We start from the raw sequence: 20368 nt of genomic DNA on the forward strand, positions 1-20368 counted from the left end.
TTTTGTGGTGTAACTTATTTTAAAGTGTTTTTTCTTACAAATAAAAGTACAGTACAATGCATTACAATTACCAAAGTTAAAGTCAGTTACTTTTAAATAAGAAAATAAGGCACTAGTACAGAATTCTACCTATATGATAAAAACAAAATCTTACCTTTGATGGGAAGAAAAGTTTTTACAACAAAAAAATCAGATAAAATAATAGCTTTATTTTAAAATAAGAAATGAGGTACTTAAAAAATGATTTTTTTTTAGTAGTGCACTGGAGGCCTCCTTAATTTTAGTCTGTGCTTACAGTAGCACTCTGGAGGCCTCCTGTTTTTTTTTTCCTCTTCACTAATCACTTAAAAATATTTTTTCTGCTTGGAGGATCATTTATACTTTTGACTGTTAATTTTTAAAGTTCAGATATGCATATGGACTTAGCTCAAATGGTAATGAATAACACTGGAGAGCTATATTTTTTGGTTTCGATTTTAGTCAATGGCACCCAAGTCATATTGTTTTTGTTTTTTATATTTAAAATTACCAATATATATTGGGTACAATGTAATAATCGATAGGAATTAGCTCTATAATAATAATAAATATGAAATCAGCAAAAATGAAAATATCATATTTAAGCATATTTAAAATCGGACAACACTGAGCCGTCTGCTAGTGTGTGTGTGTGTATATATATATATATATATATAGTGTTATAATGGAATAAATCCAGAGGAAATCCGAGTATGAGAGCTCAATGTGGTAAACAGAGCAATAAGATAAAATAAATTTGAAATAAATTATTGCATTGACAATTATGTAATTTCCGTGTTATAATTTTTATATTATATATATATATATATATATATATATATATATATATATTAGATTACCATTATTTTTTCACTTCAGTTTTAAAAAATTCATGAACTAACATATCTGTTAAGATTTCCATTATTCCGGTAATTATAGGACTAATCAACTTGTGAAAAAGAATTTCAATCTACCATGTGAATATACCCGCTGAACCAAGTGCAAAAGAAATACAATTGCACTTAAAAGGACGATTAGAATCATTAAAAGATTTCTCGGCTGGCATGTCTGTTTCAATGTCCGTTTCAATGTCTGACATCCAGTAGGATACTTCATCCTCAGCAAAAAGCAAAATAAGAAATTAAAAAAAAGAAAATTAAAGCATTCTTCTTGCATAACTAAAAATTAGTTCCCTTACATCTATGTTACCCTTATCTATATCAATAAAACAGATGCATTTATGTGTATGTGAAAATATTTAACCGATAAACTTTTAAACTACTGGCAACATAAAATTGACATTAACAGGAAATAGTAATCATATACCGAGGACTGTTTATAACAAGTAAAATCTTTGTTTGGATGGATAAATAACGCATGCAGAAATGTCAGCAAGTTGAAATGTAAAATGTTCATTTCAACTTACCAACATACCAACATTAGCTTTGTGCATGCACCGATTCATTCTTAGCTTGAAGTGGTTAAATTTTGAATCTAGCTTATCCATCTGTCGATAGCTTAAACGGTAAGGCATACGGCTGGAGTGCAAAATGTTTTGGTTCCAATTCTAGTCGATTTTTTAACTTTTGAAATATATATATATATATATATATATATATATATATATATATATATATAACTACTTCGTTTACTCACATAAATTTATATACGAAAGTATAAATTTATGCGTAAACTTTAAGTATTTACTTCAACAGTGCTAAATACATAGGTAGAACTAGTTAGTAAGTTATATATATGGCGATTAAGCTACATTGAATATTCCGCGTTTCATCCACTCTAGGATTTCTTCAGGCATAAGCCTGAAGAATCCTAGAGTGGCTGAAACGCAGAATATTTTACATATAGTGTTTTTGTAAACAAGGTAAGCACATATGCAAATTAGATAGCAAAATAAGCCTCTTTAGTTCTATAGTATCCACTAGTGAGCGCTCGACCTTACCGGTCATAAAATATTATGCAGATTTTATATTTATGATATTATTACAGAGCCAATTCTCTATTGAATATATATATATATATATATATATATATATATATATATATATATATATATATATATATATATATACTAGCAAAAGTACCCGTCATTGACTGGGTTCAAAAACAGCCTACAGAAAATGGACTCTGATTTATGAAAGTATGATAGGTTATGAAAAGAAAGGGTTGTAAAGAGATAGCTTCGAATTTGGGGGTATCAAAACCAAAGCAAAATATGATGAAAGTAAAAAAAAAATAGATAACTCCCATAATTTATTATACCATACATGTTTACACTGAAACACTCATCACAATATTCTGTGGATCTATATTAAAAAAACCTTGTTAAACTTTGTGACATATTTCCATTCTATGAAGGTCATGCGCGAACGAACACCCCATAATTTTATTATACCATATTTCTTCAAACTGAAACATAATTATCAAAGTATACTTACGCAGATAGATATGAAAAGTCTTTATTAAAGTTTGTGCCTATTTCCATTCTATGGAGGCCAGGTGCGAACGCAGACCCCCACAATTTTGTTATACCATCCCTATTTAAGTTAAAACATACTTATCAAAGTATTATTATGTACATCTATATCAAAAACACTCGTAAACGTTTTTTTTTTTTAATATTTTTTATTTCCATACTTTGTGGACCAGACGCGTACGCAGACCCCACAATTTTAATGAATCATAATTATGCCAGATCAAAAATACCCATTCCTGTGTCTCGATACATCTTCTATCATTATATGTGATCAGTTTTCTATAATAGTCAACTATATAGGAGCCTATTCGTGACCAGACACACACACAGACGTTCAGCTTTATATTATAGATATATGTATAGTAAGTTATAAAATATACATGCCGATTGAGCTACACTGAATATTCCGCGTTTCATCCACTCTATGCCTGAAGAAATCCTAGAGTGGATGAAATGCAGAATATTCAGAGTAGCTTAATCAGCATATATATTTTATAACTTTATATATATATATATATATATATATATATATATTCAATAGAGAATTGGCTCTGTAATAATATCATAAATATAAAATCTGCATAATATTTTATGACCGGTAAGGTCGAGCGCTCACTAGTGGATACTATAGAACTAAAGAGGCTTATTTTGCTATCTAATTTGCATATGTGCTTACCTTGTTTACAAAAACACTATATGTAAAATAAAGGGCAAAATAAGGTAATTATGAATCAGCATTGATAAATTCACTCTTTTTTTTTGTGTAACTACTCCAAGAGACATGAAAAAAATATTAGAGCAGAGTTGAATCAATCAGCTATAAGAAAATGAAAGAAATACTCAGATAAGCAAGGACGGATTTTTTTCTTTTAAAGCATAACTCAATTTCAAAGCTAAAAAATATTTAAGAATTCGACATTGAAGTTTACAGGAAAATGCAAAATAGTAAATATAAAGACTTACCATTATTATCTGCTATTACTTTCACGTGTGATGACCTGTTTAGTAGTTCTTTATATGCTTGACAAGATTAAACTGAAGAGTAGAGAAAGCCAAGGGAGATTTTCTTTTTCTTTTTTTCCATTTTTCTTTGTTAACTTTTCTCTATTTTTCTCGTTTTTCTATTCTCTTTGTTTCCATACTCTCCTTTTTCTACCTCATTTTTCCTATCTATCTTTTTTTGTCTTTTTTTCTTATCTTTTTTTTCTTATCTCTTTTTTCTTCCCCTTTTTTCCTTTTTTCCTTTTCCATTTTTTTTTCTTTTTTTCCTTTTGTTTCTTTTTTCTTCCCGTTTTCTTAATTATTTTTGGCTATTTGACTGGAAGCAAAAGTTATTTGAAACTCATATACAGTAGAACCCCGGGATACGGTGGCCCTAGGATAATTTTTTTCAGTTTACGATGTGGAATACGATGTTTTCCTGCCCTTGGTTACAGCATTTGCCTCGCTTTACAGTGTTATGTATAATGTCATTTGATTATATACATATGTATTATATAGTGTACTGTATTTTGTTACTAATTTTTAATGCCATATCCCGGGGTTCTACTGTACTATTATTGTAGAGTATCCATATTTTCTATGAATGTAGATATAATTCTAAATGAGCAGATGAAAGTTTATTTAATTTATCATTCTTATCATCAAATTAGGTTATTTTTTAACTTTCGAAATCATGACTATATATTGGATATGATAAATTAATCAGCAGAGGATTGGCTCTATAATCATATATAAATTAAAATAACATATTAAGTATATTTTACGACCGGGCAACACTGGGCGGCCTGTTACTGTGTGCGCGTGTGTATATATATATATATATATATATATATATATATATATATAACAATAGTTTTGTCGATGTACAACAGTAATTAAAATTAATAACTTATTGAAAACGTTTTTTCTAACTTAGGTCACTAGAATTCTTACCAGTAGGCAAAAACGAAAAGAGAAGAGGGAATAGAGCAGGTGTCTACTGCCTAACTGGCTTCTACCCAGACAGATTCTCTCTCTTTTCCCCTCCTTTCTTCTCGCCTGTTAAGACACCATGTTTTTATTGTGTGAATTAATATCTTTGCCCTTCGGATTTTATTAGGAACTTATTTAAAGGATGAATAAATTTGTATCAGCACTGTTTATCTATTTATAGAAACAGGTGTAAAAGTTTGAAATCTGATGTTTGCAAGAAATTTATGAATGAAATGTTTATTATTTAAAATTTTGGTTTCAAATAGTAAATTTTGCTAAGCGATAACGAGCTAATAAAGCTAGCTGATTCCTAAATCAACCAGAATCAAAGAATCTGGGCTAGTGTCTCACCAGTAGGATTTTACACTCACTAGACTTGTGTCATCCAGCAAGAGAACCATGAAACAAACTGAATATTAAATTGAATGTAAGATTATATAACTTTCCACAATCCACCATAGTCTGCATGATCATGTGCTAGTTGGTAGATTTTATTGTGTGGTATGGTGGTTTAAGTGGCAGAGTACTCACCTCCCATACAACTGACTTGCGTTTTTGAATCCTAAGTTCCGATGTTTCCTACTGAAGAGTACAAAAAAGAGTAAAACTTGAATCTATGGCTTCCAGTTTGTGACTTCCATGATTTGTGTAGACTGCAGTATTCTATTCAACTGTGGAAAAATTAAATATCTCAAATTCAATTGAATATATCAAATAATGTGACAGACTGCACACTAATATGACCCAGCTTGATCTAACATTTTCTGTTTTGTGTAATTTTGTTCACTTTAGGTCGGTAGGTTTCTATCGGTCAGAGTTGACCATTCCAGTTGTTGCATTAGTTGAAGCATTGGTATCTATGGCTGTAAAGGTCAATGCAGGAATGAGTCTCTGTGGCATCGGTCGCATGTGTGCTCTATTCCTGATCTACTGGAGCCGATGCTTTCCCATTTCAAGGTGTTTGGTCAAGGTTCTTCATTTTAATCCCTTGGCGGCCAGGTTTTCGTAGGACTGATGTCCACAGTTTTATAACATCATGGTCTCACAGATGTGATTGTCCTGTGGGTCTCCTTCTAGAGATCAGCTCTCTATGCAAGAGATCTTTGGAGATTTGGCAAACTGGCATATGCTGGATGTGGCTTAACCAACATAGTCTGTGCTATTTGAGCAGTGTGAACATGCTGAGCAGACCTGCTGTAGACAAGGCCTCAGTATTGAGCACTCTGTCTTTCCATTTTACTTCCGGGCTGTGGCGGATGTTTCTTAAGTGAAAGGTGTCCAGACATTTTTCTTGTCTGGTATACATAGCTCGTTTCATTGCTATATAACCGTGTGCTGATGTCACATAGTTGAGATCAGATTATTAATAAATATCGTCTTACCAATGCCATTTTATTCCTAGAATCTAATAAAATGTATAATTAAAAGAAGAATGTCAAAAGTGACTTGCACTCATGATTGGTACAAACCACAGATTCTTGATTGAGAAAATCGAATGAGATTTTTTTGGATGCTCATAAACTATATTTTGAATTTAATTAGTTTTTAAATTTGGCATATATTAAATGCAAGTAAAGAATGGCTCAACCCCGGGGCGGTTTTTAATGTTTAGTTTTCTCAATGTTAACACAAATAGGACCTCCTACGGCCATTTTCATTTCATAGTTTGCAAATGAAAAAAAAATGGACTTACTTTTGAGCCTGGTCATTACACAAAGTTTATCATCATCATTATCATCAGTTTGGGAGGTGACAGTGGTGAAGTGGTAAACAACATGGGCTAACAACTTGGATGTTCCAAGTTTAAATCCAGTTTGTTCCAGAAAAAAAATCATTTTCACTTAGGATGTTGGCAACCTTGCGGCCTCTCCTGTAAGTATCCAATGTTTTTTCTAGAAAGAATTCTGACTAGAAAAATATCAAGGAAACCAATGCCAACTATAAAATCTTTGGATTTGTACGATATGATGGTGATGGTCCTCGTCATTTTCATATGTTTTACATTCTGGCATTCATTGAATAACTTTAAGAAATTAGCTTCCATACTAACTTTTCTCTGGCCAGGTTATTATTTATCCCTCTGTTTGTTAAGTCCATTCTTATCTTTTCCTTCCATATTTTCCTTGATCTGTTCCTCTACTGCTACTTCAACTGTTCTATATCTACTAACTCAAGAACTCGCAACTGGGCATATCTCTACAAGCGGGAACCCCAACAGATCATACAAGTGGAGTCTTGTTCTGTTCTACACATAAGACTATAATCTTCCTCTGAGGTCATAAGAACTAATCATGTCTTTAAGACTCACATTACACATCCATCATATAATTGTCATAAAGTATCTCTCTATGCAACACATCTCCTCAAATTTTTATTTATTTTTTTGTAAATATAATCCCTCTCCACCCATTTCTATTTAAAATAGTGTCCATAAAGTGGTCATAATTAAGAAATTAGAATACCATTTACATCCTTAAAAATAAATTATTTACTCCTTTTAGCCTCTAATAAAAAGGACTAGTTGACTGAAGATTAGAAGGAAATGACAATAATGGAAATTGTAACCATTTTATAATGAACAGCAACCCTTAATATCTTCTTTTGATAGTAGTATTGCAATAATTTATGCACAAACTGAACCGGTACTCATCATAATACAAACTTCCGGATATTAAGAGAAAGGCGAAGCCATCTTCCCTCGTTGTAAGTCTGAAGGCAACATACTCAATGTCTAAAATTCCATGCATTCGCATGCACTGAAAACATGCCACTATATTTAAATATACTTACAGAATATGCCATAACTTGCATCGTCCAGGCTAACCCTAACCCTAAACTGTACTCCAAATCAAATGTTCTCTTGTATTTATATTGAGCATATATCTTATCTTTCAGTCGTATTAAATACTCAGCCTGGGCACCAAATTTAAATTTCTGATATTAAGTAGATCATACTTTAACATATTATCCTATTCCTGAACTTACAAAACTATATCTAACCTTACATAAACTCGTCTCTCAAACCAATTGTTGTTGCAAATTTAGTGCTTCCACTGCATGAATTCGTACCTATCCCCTCTCCCAATAACAATGGAAAGCATAGTAATGTCCTTTTAATCACTTTGAGGAGTAAAATCTTACAGTAGATGTTAACCTAAATAACCTTTTTTTTTTTCAGTAGATATTAACCTAATAAACCGATTAATATTAACTACCCATGTGGGGTTGCAGAAATACCTGGATTAGGACCCAGGTACGGGGCGAATCCTCTCGGTGCTGATGGACCCGTAGATCTTTCCAGGTCATCCGTCTAGGAGAAGGAAAACTCTGAAGCCAAACCTAGGAAAGGGAGGCCTCTTCAGTCCTGGACGACAACCTTCCTAGAGCTGGTGACTCAAACAAATCACCGGTTGGCAAACCTAAACTGCTTAAGGAGGAGATAGGCTCTGTCTATCGTCCGGCTCTCATACTCCTTCTTTGCTTATTAGCCAGGCATAGAGGTGCTATCACAGGGACTCGTCAGAATCGCCCAGTGGTTGACCTTGTTTCCTGACTAGGGCAATGAATGCCGTTTTTTTCCCTGCTCCTGCCACATCCCCCCCCCCCAAATTGGACACTGTCAGTACAGCGGACTGGGCTGATTTTGCCTAATGGATTGAGGGTACCGGATTGACAGTTTCCTGGCTGCTGTTTCCAACTGATAGTACAGGAGCCCTAACTCTTTGGTAGCACTTAGAGCGGCTACTCCGTCAACAGTTGTATAATATCGGGATGTTTGTAGTGCCATGTCGCACATGGAAAGGGACCCTGCACTCATCCCTTTCCTGAGGCCACAATCCTGTGGGTGAGGACAGCTGATGGTCTACTTGTGTTGCATGTCTGATATTCTGCACAACCACTTGTCCAGCATCCCTCACTCCTCACCCTAACTGAAACTTTTAAATTAAACAAAATGAAATGACACCTCAAGTAAAAGATAAGTTTAAACCAGGACCAAACTCAAAGAAAACCAACCTGCCTCCTTCCTTGAGGCTTGCATTTACGAATGTCCGCGGGCTTAGAAATAACTTAGATGATGTTGAATCATATCTCCTTGTAAACACCCCGGATATTTTAGCATTAAGTGAAACTAACCTTCACTCCTCCGTTTCCTCTAACCACTTTAACATGCCAGGTTATCTCCCACTCTGCCTTAAGGACTCGGACAGACATATGCATGGGCTTGGAGTCTATATTTGTAACACCCTCCCCCTGACTAGAGAAATAAAACTAGAAACAGACGACCAGGCCTTTATGTGCTTCAGACTAAATATGCAACATAATATTAGTTACTTTTATTTTCTCTACCGCTCTCCCTCAACCCAGGACTGTACCCTAATTAACAAAGTCTCTGACAGCATAGATATAGCACTCTCCCTCGATACTAGTGCTGATTACACAAACGTAGCTGGTAGCATAACACATAGCTTTGCTATATTCCATTCCCTATCTCAGATGGTTACATTCCCGACACGTTTCCCAGACCAGCAAGACCAACATTCCTCACTTCTAGATCTATTTCTGACAACAGTTCCCGATGATTGTACAACAAATGCCCACAGCCCACTTGGGAATGCTGATCACGCTGTGATAATGATAGAAATCACCCTAAATACTTGCCCTAAAACTGAAGACTCACTACTCAAAACAATGAGGTATTACAAAAAGGCCGACTGGGAAGCCATCAGGTAACTCATCAGAGATGCCCCATGGCAAAATATCTTTTCTCTCCCAGCTGAACAGTGTGCAAATGAGACTACTGAATGGGTAAAAACTGCAATTGAGGCACATGTTCCCACACGGAAATTCTATAGCAAGCCCCCCTCTCCTCAATGGTTTACCTCTGTTTGTGCAGCTGCTATTGCTCAAAGGCAGCATGCGTTCCGTAGATTCAACCGATATAAGTCCAGTTCAAACAGACAGAAGTATATAGAAGCCAGAAATAATTGTAAGAGAGTAATAGCGACAGCTAAGACAGATTACACTGAAACCACCAGGAAATGCATTGAAGCACAGAAATTAGGAACCCGTGATTTTTGGAAAATCTACAACAGTGTAGTAAATAATGGGCAGTCAACGATTCCCCCACTATCAAACAATCATGAGGTTGCTTGCACGGCAACTGACAAGGCAAATCTGCTTGCCAGTCGGTTTGCCTCAAACTCCACAATGGACCTGGCACACCACTCCCTTCCCGACTTTCCTTTGCGGACAGACGCCACACTAGACGATTTGAAAATCACCCCTTCTCTGGTGCATGGTATCATAAAAACCTAGACACCTCAAAAGCATGTGGACCAGATCTCATCCCGGCTGTGCTAATAAAAAAAATGCTCTGCTGAGATTGCCCCAGTTCTCTCCAAACTTTACAATAAATGCCTTAGCAAATCTTGCTTTCCCGACTATTGGAAAACCGCTTCTGTGGTACCAGTCTTCAAGAATACTGGTGAAAGAACTGACCCACTAAATTATCGCCCCATTAGCCTCCTGTTACTTTTCGCAAAAATATTTGAGTCCTTAGTTAATCAAGCCCTAGACCAACACCTAACAGCTGCTAAACTCCTGACTGACAAACAATATGGATTCAAGCAAGCCCGTTCAACAGCAGATATCTTAACTGTAGTCTCTGAACGTATATACCATTCACTAGACAAAACAGGGGAGGGTAGAGCGGTAGCCCTTGATATATCTAAGGCTTTTGACAGGGTATGGCACGATGGTCTTCAAAGGAAAATTAGATCATATGGTATCACTGGAAGAATACATAAAGTAATTAAATCCTTCTTAAGTAAGAGAAAAATCCAAGTTGTCCTCGACGGTCGTACATCTAAACAATATGATATAAATGTGGGAGTAGCCCAGGGGTCTATCCTTGGACCCTTATTGTTCCTGATATTCATAAATGACCTTCCTGATAAAATTGTTTCAGAGATGGGCATATTTGCCGATGACACCACCCTCTATAACAGGCATGAGGGGAAAACAAATGGACACATATCTAAGGAAATGGCAGAAACACTAGAGGATGATCTCCAATCTGTAGTGGAATGGGGACAAACATGGATGTTCACGTTCAATGCTGCCAAGACTAAGCTTGTTTCCTTCAATAACTACAAGAAACCTTTTCTACCACAAATAGCAATGGCTAAGAATACACTGCCTGAAAGTACTTCCTTTAAACTTCTCGGCCTAACGTTTACAGGGAATATGAACTGGAATATATACATTGAGAGCATTGCCAAGGATGCTGCAAAGATGGTGGGCTCTCTCTACCGTGCCAGAAAATTACTTACGCCTGAAAGTATCCTGTACCTCTATAAGGCCACCATTCGCCCATGTATGGAGTATTGCTGCCACATTTGGGCTGGTGCATCTGCTGCTTGTCTCTCACTCCTGGACAGGATTCAAAAGAGATTCGCCAACCTGATAGGTCCTGAACTGTCATCTAAGCTTTAGCCTCTGTCCCATTGACGAAATGTTGCATCCCTCTGCCTATTCTACAAATACTTTAATGGTGGCTGCTTTGATGAACTGCAAGCACTTGTACCTCCTCAACGTGACTACCCCCGACAAGCAACTAAGTCCCACCCCTTTACAGTAGAGATCCCTAGGTGTAATAGTTTCTTCCACAGAACTGCAAGTCTTTGGAACTCCCTTCCGGGATACTGCTTTCCCAACTGTACTGATATGCAGAAGTTCAAGTGTAATGTGAACAAACATCTTTCTACTCATCTCTCTTCATAATGCCCCTGCAAATTGTCCCTGAATAGTAGCCTCCTACTTCAAAGTGGCATTTGCCTTGTTTGGGGTGAAGATTGAATAAAATAATTAAAAAAATGTAATATTATAGACTGAAGTATTATCAGAAAAAAATGAATCAAATGAATTGTATCCATGCCAATAGCATAGTGTAAAAAATGCAAAATAGATCAGCTTGAATTAAATAACAACATATCAAACAGATTGCTATTTGGGTCTGCTTTGAAAATCTGACTCTCACACATGTGTGTGTGAGTTAGTCAACGGTTTTTCTGAGGAACACATATCTGTCTCTGACGAGGTGTTTTAATTTTTGCTATTCAACTAAACATGTGTAAGACGTGCTACATAAAAATACAAATAAAATACTGGGTGTGAAATAAACATGTCTGGTTTTGGAATGATATCTAACCATATATATATATATATATATATATATATATGGAATAACGAAAAAAAAATTTTTTCTTTACCTGCACTTGAAACGTTGTGTGTTAATTGAAAATTGAAAATAATTATGTATATAAATGGATAAATGTTGAAGGCTAAAACAACGCCATTGTATTCATTTATATATGTAATTATTTTATATATACGAGAGTCGTTCCTATAAGTAATGCATCATATTTTTTAACTCAAAAAAAGTTGAAGAGCTACAAAGACGGGATTGGTACCATTAAAACAAGCGACCTTTTGTGTTATAGAATTTTTTTTTCTACATAGTCATCACCATTCTCAATGCACTTTTGATGCGTTGGTTGTGAAAGTCTGGAGCACATTTTATCACTCACATCTCTGTCGCCATTTTGAATATGATGAACTAACCTTCAAACTGTTCTGCTATTAACCATATCGGTTTCGTAAATGTTCAACAGGTGGCGGTAAATGTTAATTGGTTCAATCTTTTAGCACAGAGGAATTCAATGACTCCTCTCTGCCTCTGATACATGTCCATGTCATGGGCTGTTTTCTTAGAGCCTCATACTGTGAACATCAACAAAGAGATGAAAGTTAATGAAGTTCAGGTCATGAATGTATCATCATAATGCAATTTGCAATCCCCTCTGATCTATTCAGGTGGAATAAAAAAAAATAGTGAAGCATTACTTTTGGAATTCCCTTCGTATATATCACACAGACACACGCACATATATATATATATATATATATATATATATATATATATATATATATATATATATATATATATATATATATATGATATTGTATTTTCATAAATACAGATTAAATTAATTTTTTTAAATCAAACAAAATGTTTTCATTTGAATTATTACCTTTTCAAATGAACCATAAATTGAACAATTTATGCAACATTTTATCCTATTTTTTAATTCTACTGTTCAATTCTAAAAAAAAATGATACAATAACTAATAATAACTTTATAAAAAAATATAATTATATATCTATGTATAACAAAATATCTACAATAACAAAAATAAGCAACTTTTAAAAATGTAGAAATTTAACCCATATTTCAAATACACAATGTGAGTGATTCAAAATCGTCTTTACCATCTTGATGTTAATATAGGTATGCAAAATTTCTCATTTAGTCATACAGTTAAGACTAAATTACATTCCTAAAAGATTACCCATTCCAAAACAGGTGAAATTAATTCTGTAAACAGAACAGTTTTACACTACTTTTGTGACCTCTTATGAAAATTAAAATCAAGATAGAATGAAACAAAACCTTATGTCTAAAATACTTTAATTTGGATCAAAATCAATTACATGACTTTGATTCTAGAAGATGTGTAAGATTTAAATTGAAGGAGCTTAAAAAGATATTGAAACTCAGGGAATCTTGCTTAATTAGTGTCTGATAACTGGATTAAATTCTATGTAAATCTGATATATTTGAATTTTCAAATAGGTTGTTCTGCCATATTATGCCTCTCTAAAATTCTTTGAAAAACTTAAAAGAAAAAAAATTAAAAAAAATTGGGGGAATATTTATTTATTGATGTTTAGTAACGTTTTGATAAAATTTCACAAAATCAAACAATGAAGTGGATGTGGAGGTGCAATTCATGTAGTTTTGCCATTATTGGAATTGGTGTGTAATATGGTATATTGTCTTGGTGAAAAAGCACATTTTTTCCTTCATTTGTGTCCATTTTGGGCGATTTTTTTCGTCCTAATAGTTATAATATTTGCTATTAATGATTCTTTCAATCTCAAGGTAATTGATGAACAAAATACCTCGCACATCCCAAAATATGAAGGCCAAAACCTTGTCTACTGATGTTTGCTCCTTTGGTTGTTTTAAATAGCTTACATCTGCTGGCATCCACTTAGCTCACTGCTGCTTTGACTCTGGAATAAAATGGTTGATCTAGGTTTCATCATTTGTGACATTAACACAAAAATTCCTTTTCCTTGTGTTGAAACAGCTGCAAATATATGATCTAAATTTTGATTAACTGTGAGCAAATGCAACAGTGCAACACCCATTTTGAGCACAGCTTTACCATTGACAAATGTTCATGCAAGATGGTGATTACACTGCTTTCTGATGAATTGTATGAGAGCCAAAGAAGATTTAATTTACGATTGGCTCAAAATGAACTTTTAGACTTTTTTCAAATGTTTTCTGGGACCAACCTGAATGTTCTGCATCATTTGTATTTGTACAACCGCATTACAAGTCAGCACACCACTTTTTCACTTTTGAATCTGATGGGGAAAAGTTCAAATAATATTAATCAAGTCATGAACAGTATTTTTTCAGAAAGCAATGCTTTATCAACACATGAAATTAAGATTATTTTTATTGTTTTGAAAATTTGCACCAGTAGTTTAACTTAAATAACTATGAATTGTAAACTAATAATCCTATTGCGCCCAAATTTTGACATGTGTCATTTGAAGGTTAGTATTTTATAAAAATCATATGGATTAGTGGCACCATTTGTATGGCATGTCCAGAACTTATTGAGTGATATATTGCAATAGCATTGGAAAATCTATCAGTATCCTTCCTCAGCTATCAGTACAATAACAACACGTTCAACGAATCATTTACAATAGGTTTCAGCATTAAATAACTCCCAAAAAGAGTTGGTATGCCATAAAACAGATTAATCAAATAATTATTATGGATCATTTCTTAGGATGAGTATTTCAACTAGTTTTTATTTTTCACCTGATATTTTCAGGTAAGTTGACATGCATACATTTAGGTCACATGAGTTTATTAAGTCAAAGATAGTTTTGAAATGTCACAAAGATCAAGTTTATTTTCAATAACAAGTTGATTAGTTTTTTAAGAACCAACATGATTTTTCCTTATTCTTATATTAGTCTTCTTTGAAACACCAGTCATAAATCAACAGTTCATTAAATAAATTCATAATTGCAGTATTGTGTGCTCCTCTGTTGTATTATTGTGGCACATACTGAACGGTTGCCAGCAGTATGAGTTTATGAGTATGACGTGTACTTCTGTTATATATTCAGGTTGTCAATAAGAAAGAACACAGTCAGCACATTCTCATGAAAAATATAAAGAGCTTCTTTATTTGTTGTTTAATTAGCCTTGAAGTAAAGTTCATTGACATATCTGTTGCTTGATTTGTTGTTTGGGAATCTACTTTCATAAGTATGCACTCTTAACTGTCAGAGCTTTTTGGTCCCCCAACAAAAGGAGGATGGACCTTTAAATTCACCCGTGTCCGTTCGTCCGCCTGCACTTTTCTCAATAACTACGCCTTGGAATTTTTTGAGCTTTTGCACAAACATTAAACATGATATGAGTAAAAACGTAACGGAACGGACTTTCCAGGAAAACTAACTAAAATCATACTTTTTAGTAAATAACAGAAAATGATTAAAATGTTTCCTCTTTTGTAGCAATCCTTTTGCTTTCTCATTAATTTATGAATATGGAAATAATCGATTTATTTTGTTTCTTTTTACACTAGTATAACATTTTTTGTAGCTATTGTGCTTCAGCATTAAAAGACTTAAAGTGTTGATTTCCCATAAAACAGATAACTTGAACCAAACCTACAGTAAACGGCTGGATCATGAGTAGAGCTAGGACAACAGCATATTCTTTTCTTTGTTTTGACTCTCGAGTGTGTATCCGTTGAAATCTTATATGCTTTTATATAGAGTGATATGGTTCTCGGTTGATTAACTGTGTCTGTGTCGGTTATATACTTGAGAGTCAAGACAATGATAGGAATATTCTGTTGTCATAGCCCTACTCATGAGTTACTAAACATACTAATGTTTTTGTTTTTTTTCTCCTGTTTCTCTCTCTCAATTTTACAGGGAGCTTTGTCACCTTCTGGATCTTCTAAAGACCCCGATCAATGAATTACAGGTAAAAATCATATCATCTTATTATCACGATTATCTGGAATAATCCTATAAATGTATAAAAAGTACAAATAGTCAACATTTTATGATAATTATAGTTTTAAATTTTGTTGATAAATTTGTTAGATTCTGACCTTTGTGACTAAATAGGTGACAAATTTGGGAATTCCAAACGCTGTGTGTAGGATGACATTGACAACTTCCTGCAAAACTCTAACATCATCTCCCCTAACAGGGATATACATGCGACTGGGGACCGTTTGTGAATTTCATACTCCTATGGAACTTCCTCCCTTAGAGGAAGCTGGTTAAACCTACATAGGGTTAGTGCAGTTTTCATTTAAGGAGAAATGCTTCCCAACACCTTGCAAAGCGTCATCAGTCTGCATCATATTTAGTAATTCCTGAGATCAGTCATCTCCCTCTCAGAGTTTCTAGAGCAATAGCTCTTGACATATAAAAGGCTTTTGATAACGTATGGCATAAAGGTCTACTTCACAAGATTGCCAGCTATGGAATAGCTGAAAATGTCCTCTCAATTATTAAATTTCTCTCTGATAGGTTTCTAAGAGTATAAGAGTAGTCGTTGATGGGCAGAAATCAGAAACTCATTATATTAACATTGGCAACCCTCATGGTATCTTCCTGGGCCCAATTCTCTTCCTGATCTTCATCAATGATCTTCCAAATCACATTCTTAGATCATTTGTAGACATATATGCAGATGACACCACAATCTATGAAAAAACTTTAAAGCCCAGCAATGACCAAGAGCTTTCTGATTTCCTCTCTTCTGATCTTGAGAACGTGGTGCAATGGGGAAAAAGATAGATGGTTAATTTTAATGCATCGGAAAACAAGCTTCTCTCCTTTTATCATAATTGCTCTGACCTTCATCATACCCCAATTGAAGTGAATGGCTCTCGTCTTGGGGAAGCCCCAAGTCTTGACAAGCTTCTGGGACTAATCTTCACTCCTGATCTGAAATGGAACACATATCAAATCTGGCTTTAAAACCTAGTAGATGATAGCCTTTTCTCTTCCCTGCAACCTTTTTCCTACAAAAGAGACATTACGAGCCTGTCTCTGCTCTATCATTATATTATATGGCAAGTGCTCGACTGAACTCCAATCTATGGTCCCCTCTTGCCAAACTTTCACAAAATCACTCGACTAGTTACAACCATGTTGCAATATTTTTTATATTAAATGGGATATGCTCCCTCAAAGTTTGGAGATTCTATTTATAAATGCTGCTGATAGGAACTGACAAATCAAATTAAATGATATTCTGCTATCATTTAATTAGAAACCCTTCTGAAATTAAACATGGCTTCCAATTCAAGGAACCACTATGTTTTCCCCCACTCTCTATCTGTGCCCAAATCTAAATGCAGATTTGATGAACAAAGCTTCTTTCGCAGAACTGCCTGTGGAGCACTGTTCTGCTAGCCTGCTTCCTGTTTGAATACAACATTGTAGCCTTTAAATCCAATGTAAACAAGTTCTTGTTGAGTTGTTCCCATAAATAATTAAATTCTATCCAATTTCCAGCATTAACGATTTCTACACTACCACCTTACATTCATTAACCCTTATCCTCAAGTTGCCTTTGGGCCTTGTTTAGTGGTGACTCTCAAGTAAAAAAAAAAGCCAATTGATCACATCCAAATCTCTAAAGATAGGACTTACCAACAACCAAGGGATGATGACTTCCCTTTTAACGACAATCTTGGAGGTCGGAAGATATAGAACATGTGAGAGAAAGTGAGGATGAGGAGTACAAAGAAAAAGATCTTCCTGTTGCATATCGGGGGTTTCATTTTAAGAGTCTTAGGAAGAGTTATTAAGACTCTTTGTCTTGAGAGAGATGCTTTTAAGGAGTCTTCTTACAGAGAGGGATAGTCTTAGAGACTCAGAGAGAGAGAGAGAGAGAGAGAGAGAGAGAGAGAGAGAGAGAGAGAGAGAGAGAGAGAGAGAGAGAGATGTTGTAAGAGTTCTAAAGAGATTGTTCATGTTATAATTCTTATATATTAAAATGTTCTTTCTTAGATCTTGCTGAGGGAAGAAGGAGAAAGCTCTTAGAGTGAAGGGATATAGTGTTCAGACAGTTCGGCATTATGATGTTGAGGCGTGTATGTAAATACATATAACACAAATATATAATACAATTGGACTTTACCTTTGTATAAGAAACATAAGACACAAGACGAGCTTTACAAAAACACTTGATGGTTTATTCTTCACACGGCCGTGATTCCATCATCAAGAATTCAAAGTCTCACATTTTTCCTTGAAGTGACATCTCACTCCTGGACGTCTGACTGTCTCTCTCCGAGTTTCTTCACTGCCTGTTTTCTAACTAAAGTTTTTCTCTATCCCTCGAACTTTCTATTTTCCGTGACGTCATACACATGTTAAAACGTGTTCTTCTTTCACGTGTCCTGGACATACGTGTCCAAAACTTGTCCTATTTCTCAGTAACCTATTTATCCAATATTTAAAAACATTATCTTATAAGCTGCATTCTTTCAATTTAAAATTTCATAACAAAACTTGAGTTAACATTCTTTCCTTGAAATATTTATCTATATTCTAAACAAATGTTTTACATTTTTAAATTCTCACACGTAATCCATTTCTAAAACCTAGATTACGAGGTTCGAATTTCGCCTATTCTATTTCATTTTCATTTTAAACTAAATTCTCCATTTTTATACTTACATGAAAAGGGGACAGCCCTTATCATGTAACATCCCTATAGCTTGAAGACAAACAAAATGGCACACAAAAAAACCCTTTCAGTATGCAAGCAGCAGTTCGAAAGTAAAGGGAAACCATCTGAATACAAAGAAGAGAACTGATGTGATGTGAGTGCTCAGTTGAGGTGGGAACTCTTCAATATACAGCAAAAGTCCTTTAGCTGACATTAAATTACTTCAGGTACCCATAAGCAAGGTGTTTAATCCACACTCAGTCTAACCTGCCATTGTGAAATCCATTTTAGCCTTTTTCTATTTCTCTTAGCCATATGAATTACTCAAACTATGTCCAGTTGGTGGGGCTATGAATTTGCTAACTGCAACCCCATACAGAGGGATAACCTCCCACCCCACCCATCTTTTATGAAAAAGAGCCATCTGTTAGCTGGTGGCTGAACCATTCTTTCACTCCAGCTAGACAAGAAGTCAGAGAGATCTGGTCCGATCAATCGACTGGTCACGTCATACTCTAGTATATATGCTTACTTCCAACCATATTATTCAATCAGATTCTTCAAAAAAAAAATCTAATTTCTCCTATTTATTTTTCCCTCCAAATAGATACTAGAAATCAGTGGCTGAGGGTCAATCACGTTGAAAAAAAGAAAAAAGGAGAAATGTATTCTAAGAAAATAATCATCTTATAGAATTATATTTGACAACTTTATTCAGCATTAGACAAAATGCAAATGGTTGATATGCTGTAAACCAAAGCAAATTACTGAAACTTTGTCTCCTTCAACTCCGCTACTCAGAATGACCTTAGATTACAACCTGTGATAAGGCCCCAATTTGGGAACTTTGGGAATTATGTAGTCACCCATTAGATGCTATTACTCCAGAGTTCAATTTGACCTGCAGTAGTAGTCACAGCAGAGTCATACCTATGGATTAAATAGAATTTATTATTGGTCCTCCGACAAAGGAGGGATTAAACCTAGCAATTCACTCTCGTTCGTTCGTTTACACTTTTATCAATAACCACTCCTTGGATTTTTTGGAAATTTTGCATGAACATTAGTCATGGTGAAAGTAAATTTTTGCCAGAACAGAATTTCCGGGATAACTCAGATTGCTCCCTTAGGGGCCATTATAGGAGTAAAATTGCCCCTAAATCGTTTGTCCGTTCATTTATTCACACTGTTCTCAATAACCACATCTTGGATTTTTTCTTAAATTTTGCACAAACATTATTCATGGTGAAAGTAAATTTTCCATTTGCAGATGCTCAGCTTGTTTGCAAACCATTTACTTAGAAACCATATGTGAGTACAAAATAAATAAATCTATAAAAAATTCAGGTGCAAAACACATTTTAAAATATTAAGAACTTGAAGCTTAAAAATTTTTTCCAAAATAACTGGATTCATTATTAAATAACCTGAAAAGAGTTGATAAACAAAACTAAACAATAATGAATAATTAATACTGTTTACAGTGAACTGTTTCATTCTTTGATATTTTAATTGCAGGATGTTCAGGATTCACGATCATCTCCAAGAAATCTCTTAGCAGCTGAAGCTCTTGCTTTAGAGCAATTCAGGTAAGTTTTCATTTTTTACTAGCAGGATGGGGGTATGCCTGGCATTGCCCAATCGTAAAAAAAAAATTGTGACAGAGAGGGTCGTAAAATTCGCTTAAATATGATACTTTAATTTTTTTTTTTAATTTTTTTTTAATTTTTTTTTTTTTATTACATTTTCACCCCAAACAAGGCAAATTGCCACTTTGGTGTAGGGGGCTACTATCAGGGGCAACAACTACTGGGGTACTATGTAGGGATTTGGGCAGCAAGGTGTCGGTTCACGTTACACTTGAACTTCTGCACGTCAGTACTGTTGGGGAAGCAGGGACCTGGAATGGAATTCCAGAGTCTAGCGGTTCTGGGGAAGAAACTATTGGAATAAAAAGATCTTTTACATCTAGGGATATCTACAGTGTGGGGGTGGGATTTAGCAGCCTGTCGGGTTT

General features: G+C 34.6%; 1 protein-coding gene across 1 annotated transcript in view; it reads left to right on the forward strand.

The window, feature by feature from the left end:
- Window positions 1-20368, forward strand: part of LOC145292104 (serine/threonine-protein kinase Nek10-like) — a 150866-nt gene that overhangs the window by 37686 nt on the left and 92812 nt on the right. Inside the window, exons 3-4 of the mRNA XM_080138192.1 lie at window positions 15588-15639; window positions 19870-19940. Coding sequence (XP_079994318.1) covers window positions 15588-15639; window positions 19870-19940 — 123 coding nt within the window. The remainder of the gene's footprint in view (window positions 1-15587; window positions 15640-19869; window positions 19941-20368) is intronic.

The sequence above is a fragment of the Euprymna scolopes genome, chromosome 13 (genome assembly GCF_053919585.1).
Source record: "Euprymna scolopes isolate OS-2025 chromosome 13, ASM5391958v1, whole genome shotgun sequence".
Classification (NCBI taxonomy): domain Eukaryota; kingdom Metazoa; phylum Mollusca; class Cephalopoda; order Sepiida; family Sepiolidae; genus Euprymna; species Euprymna scolopes.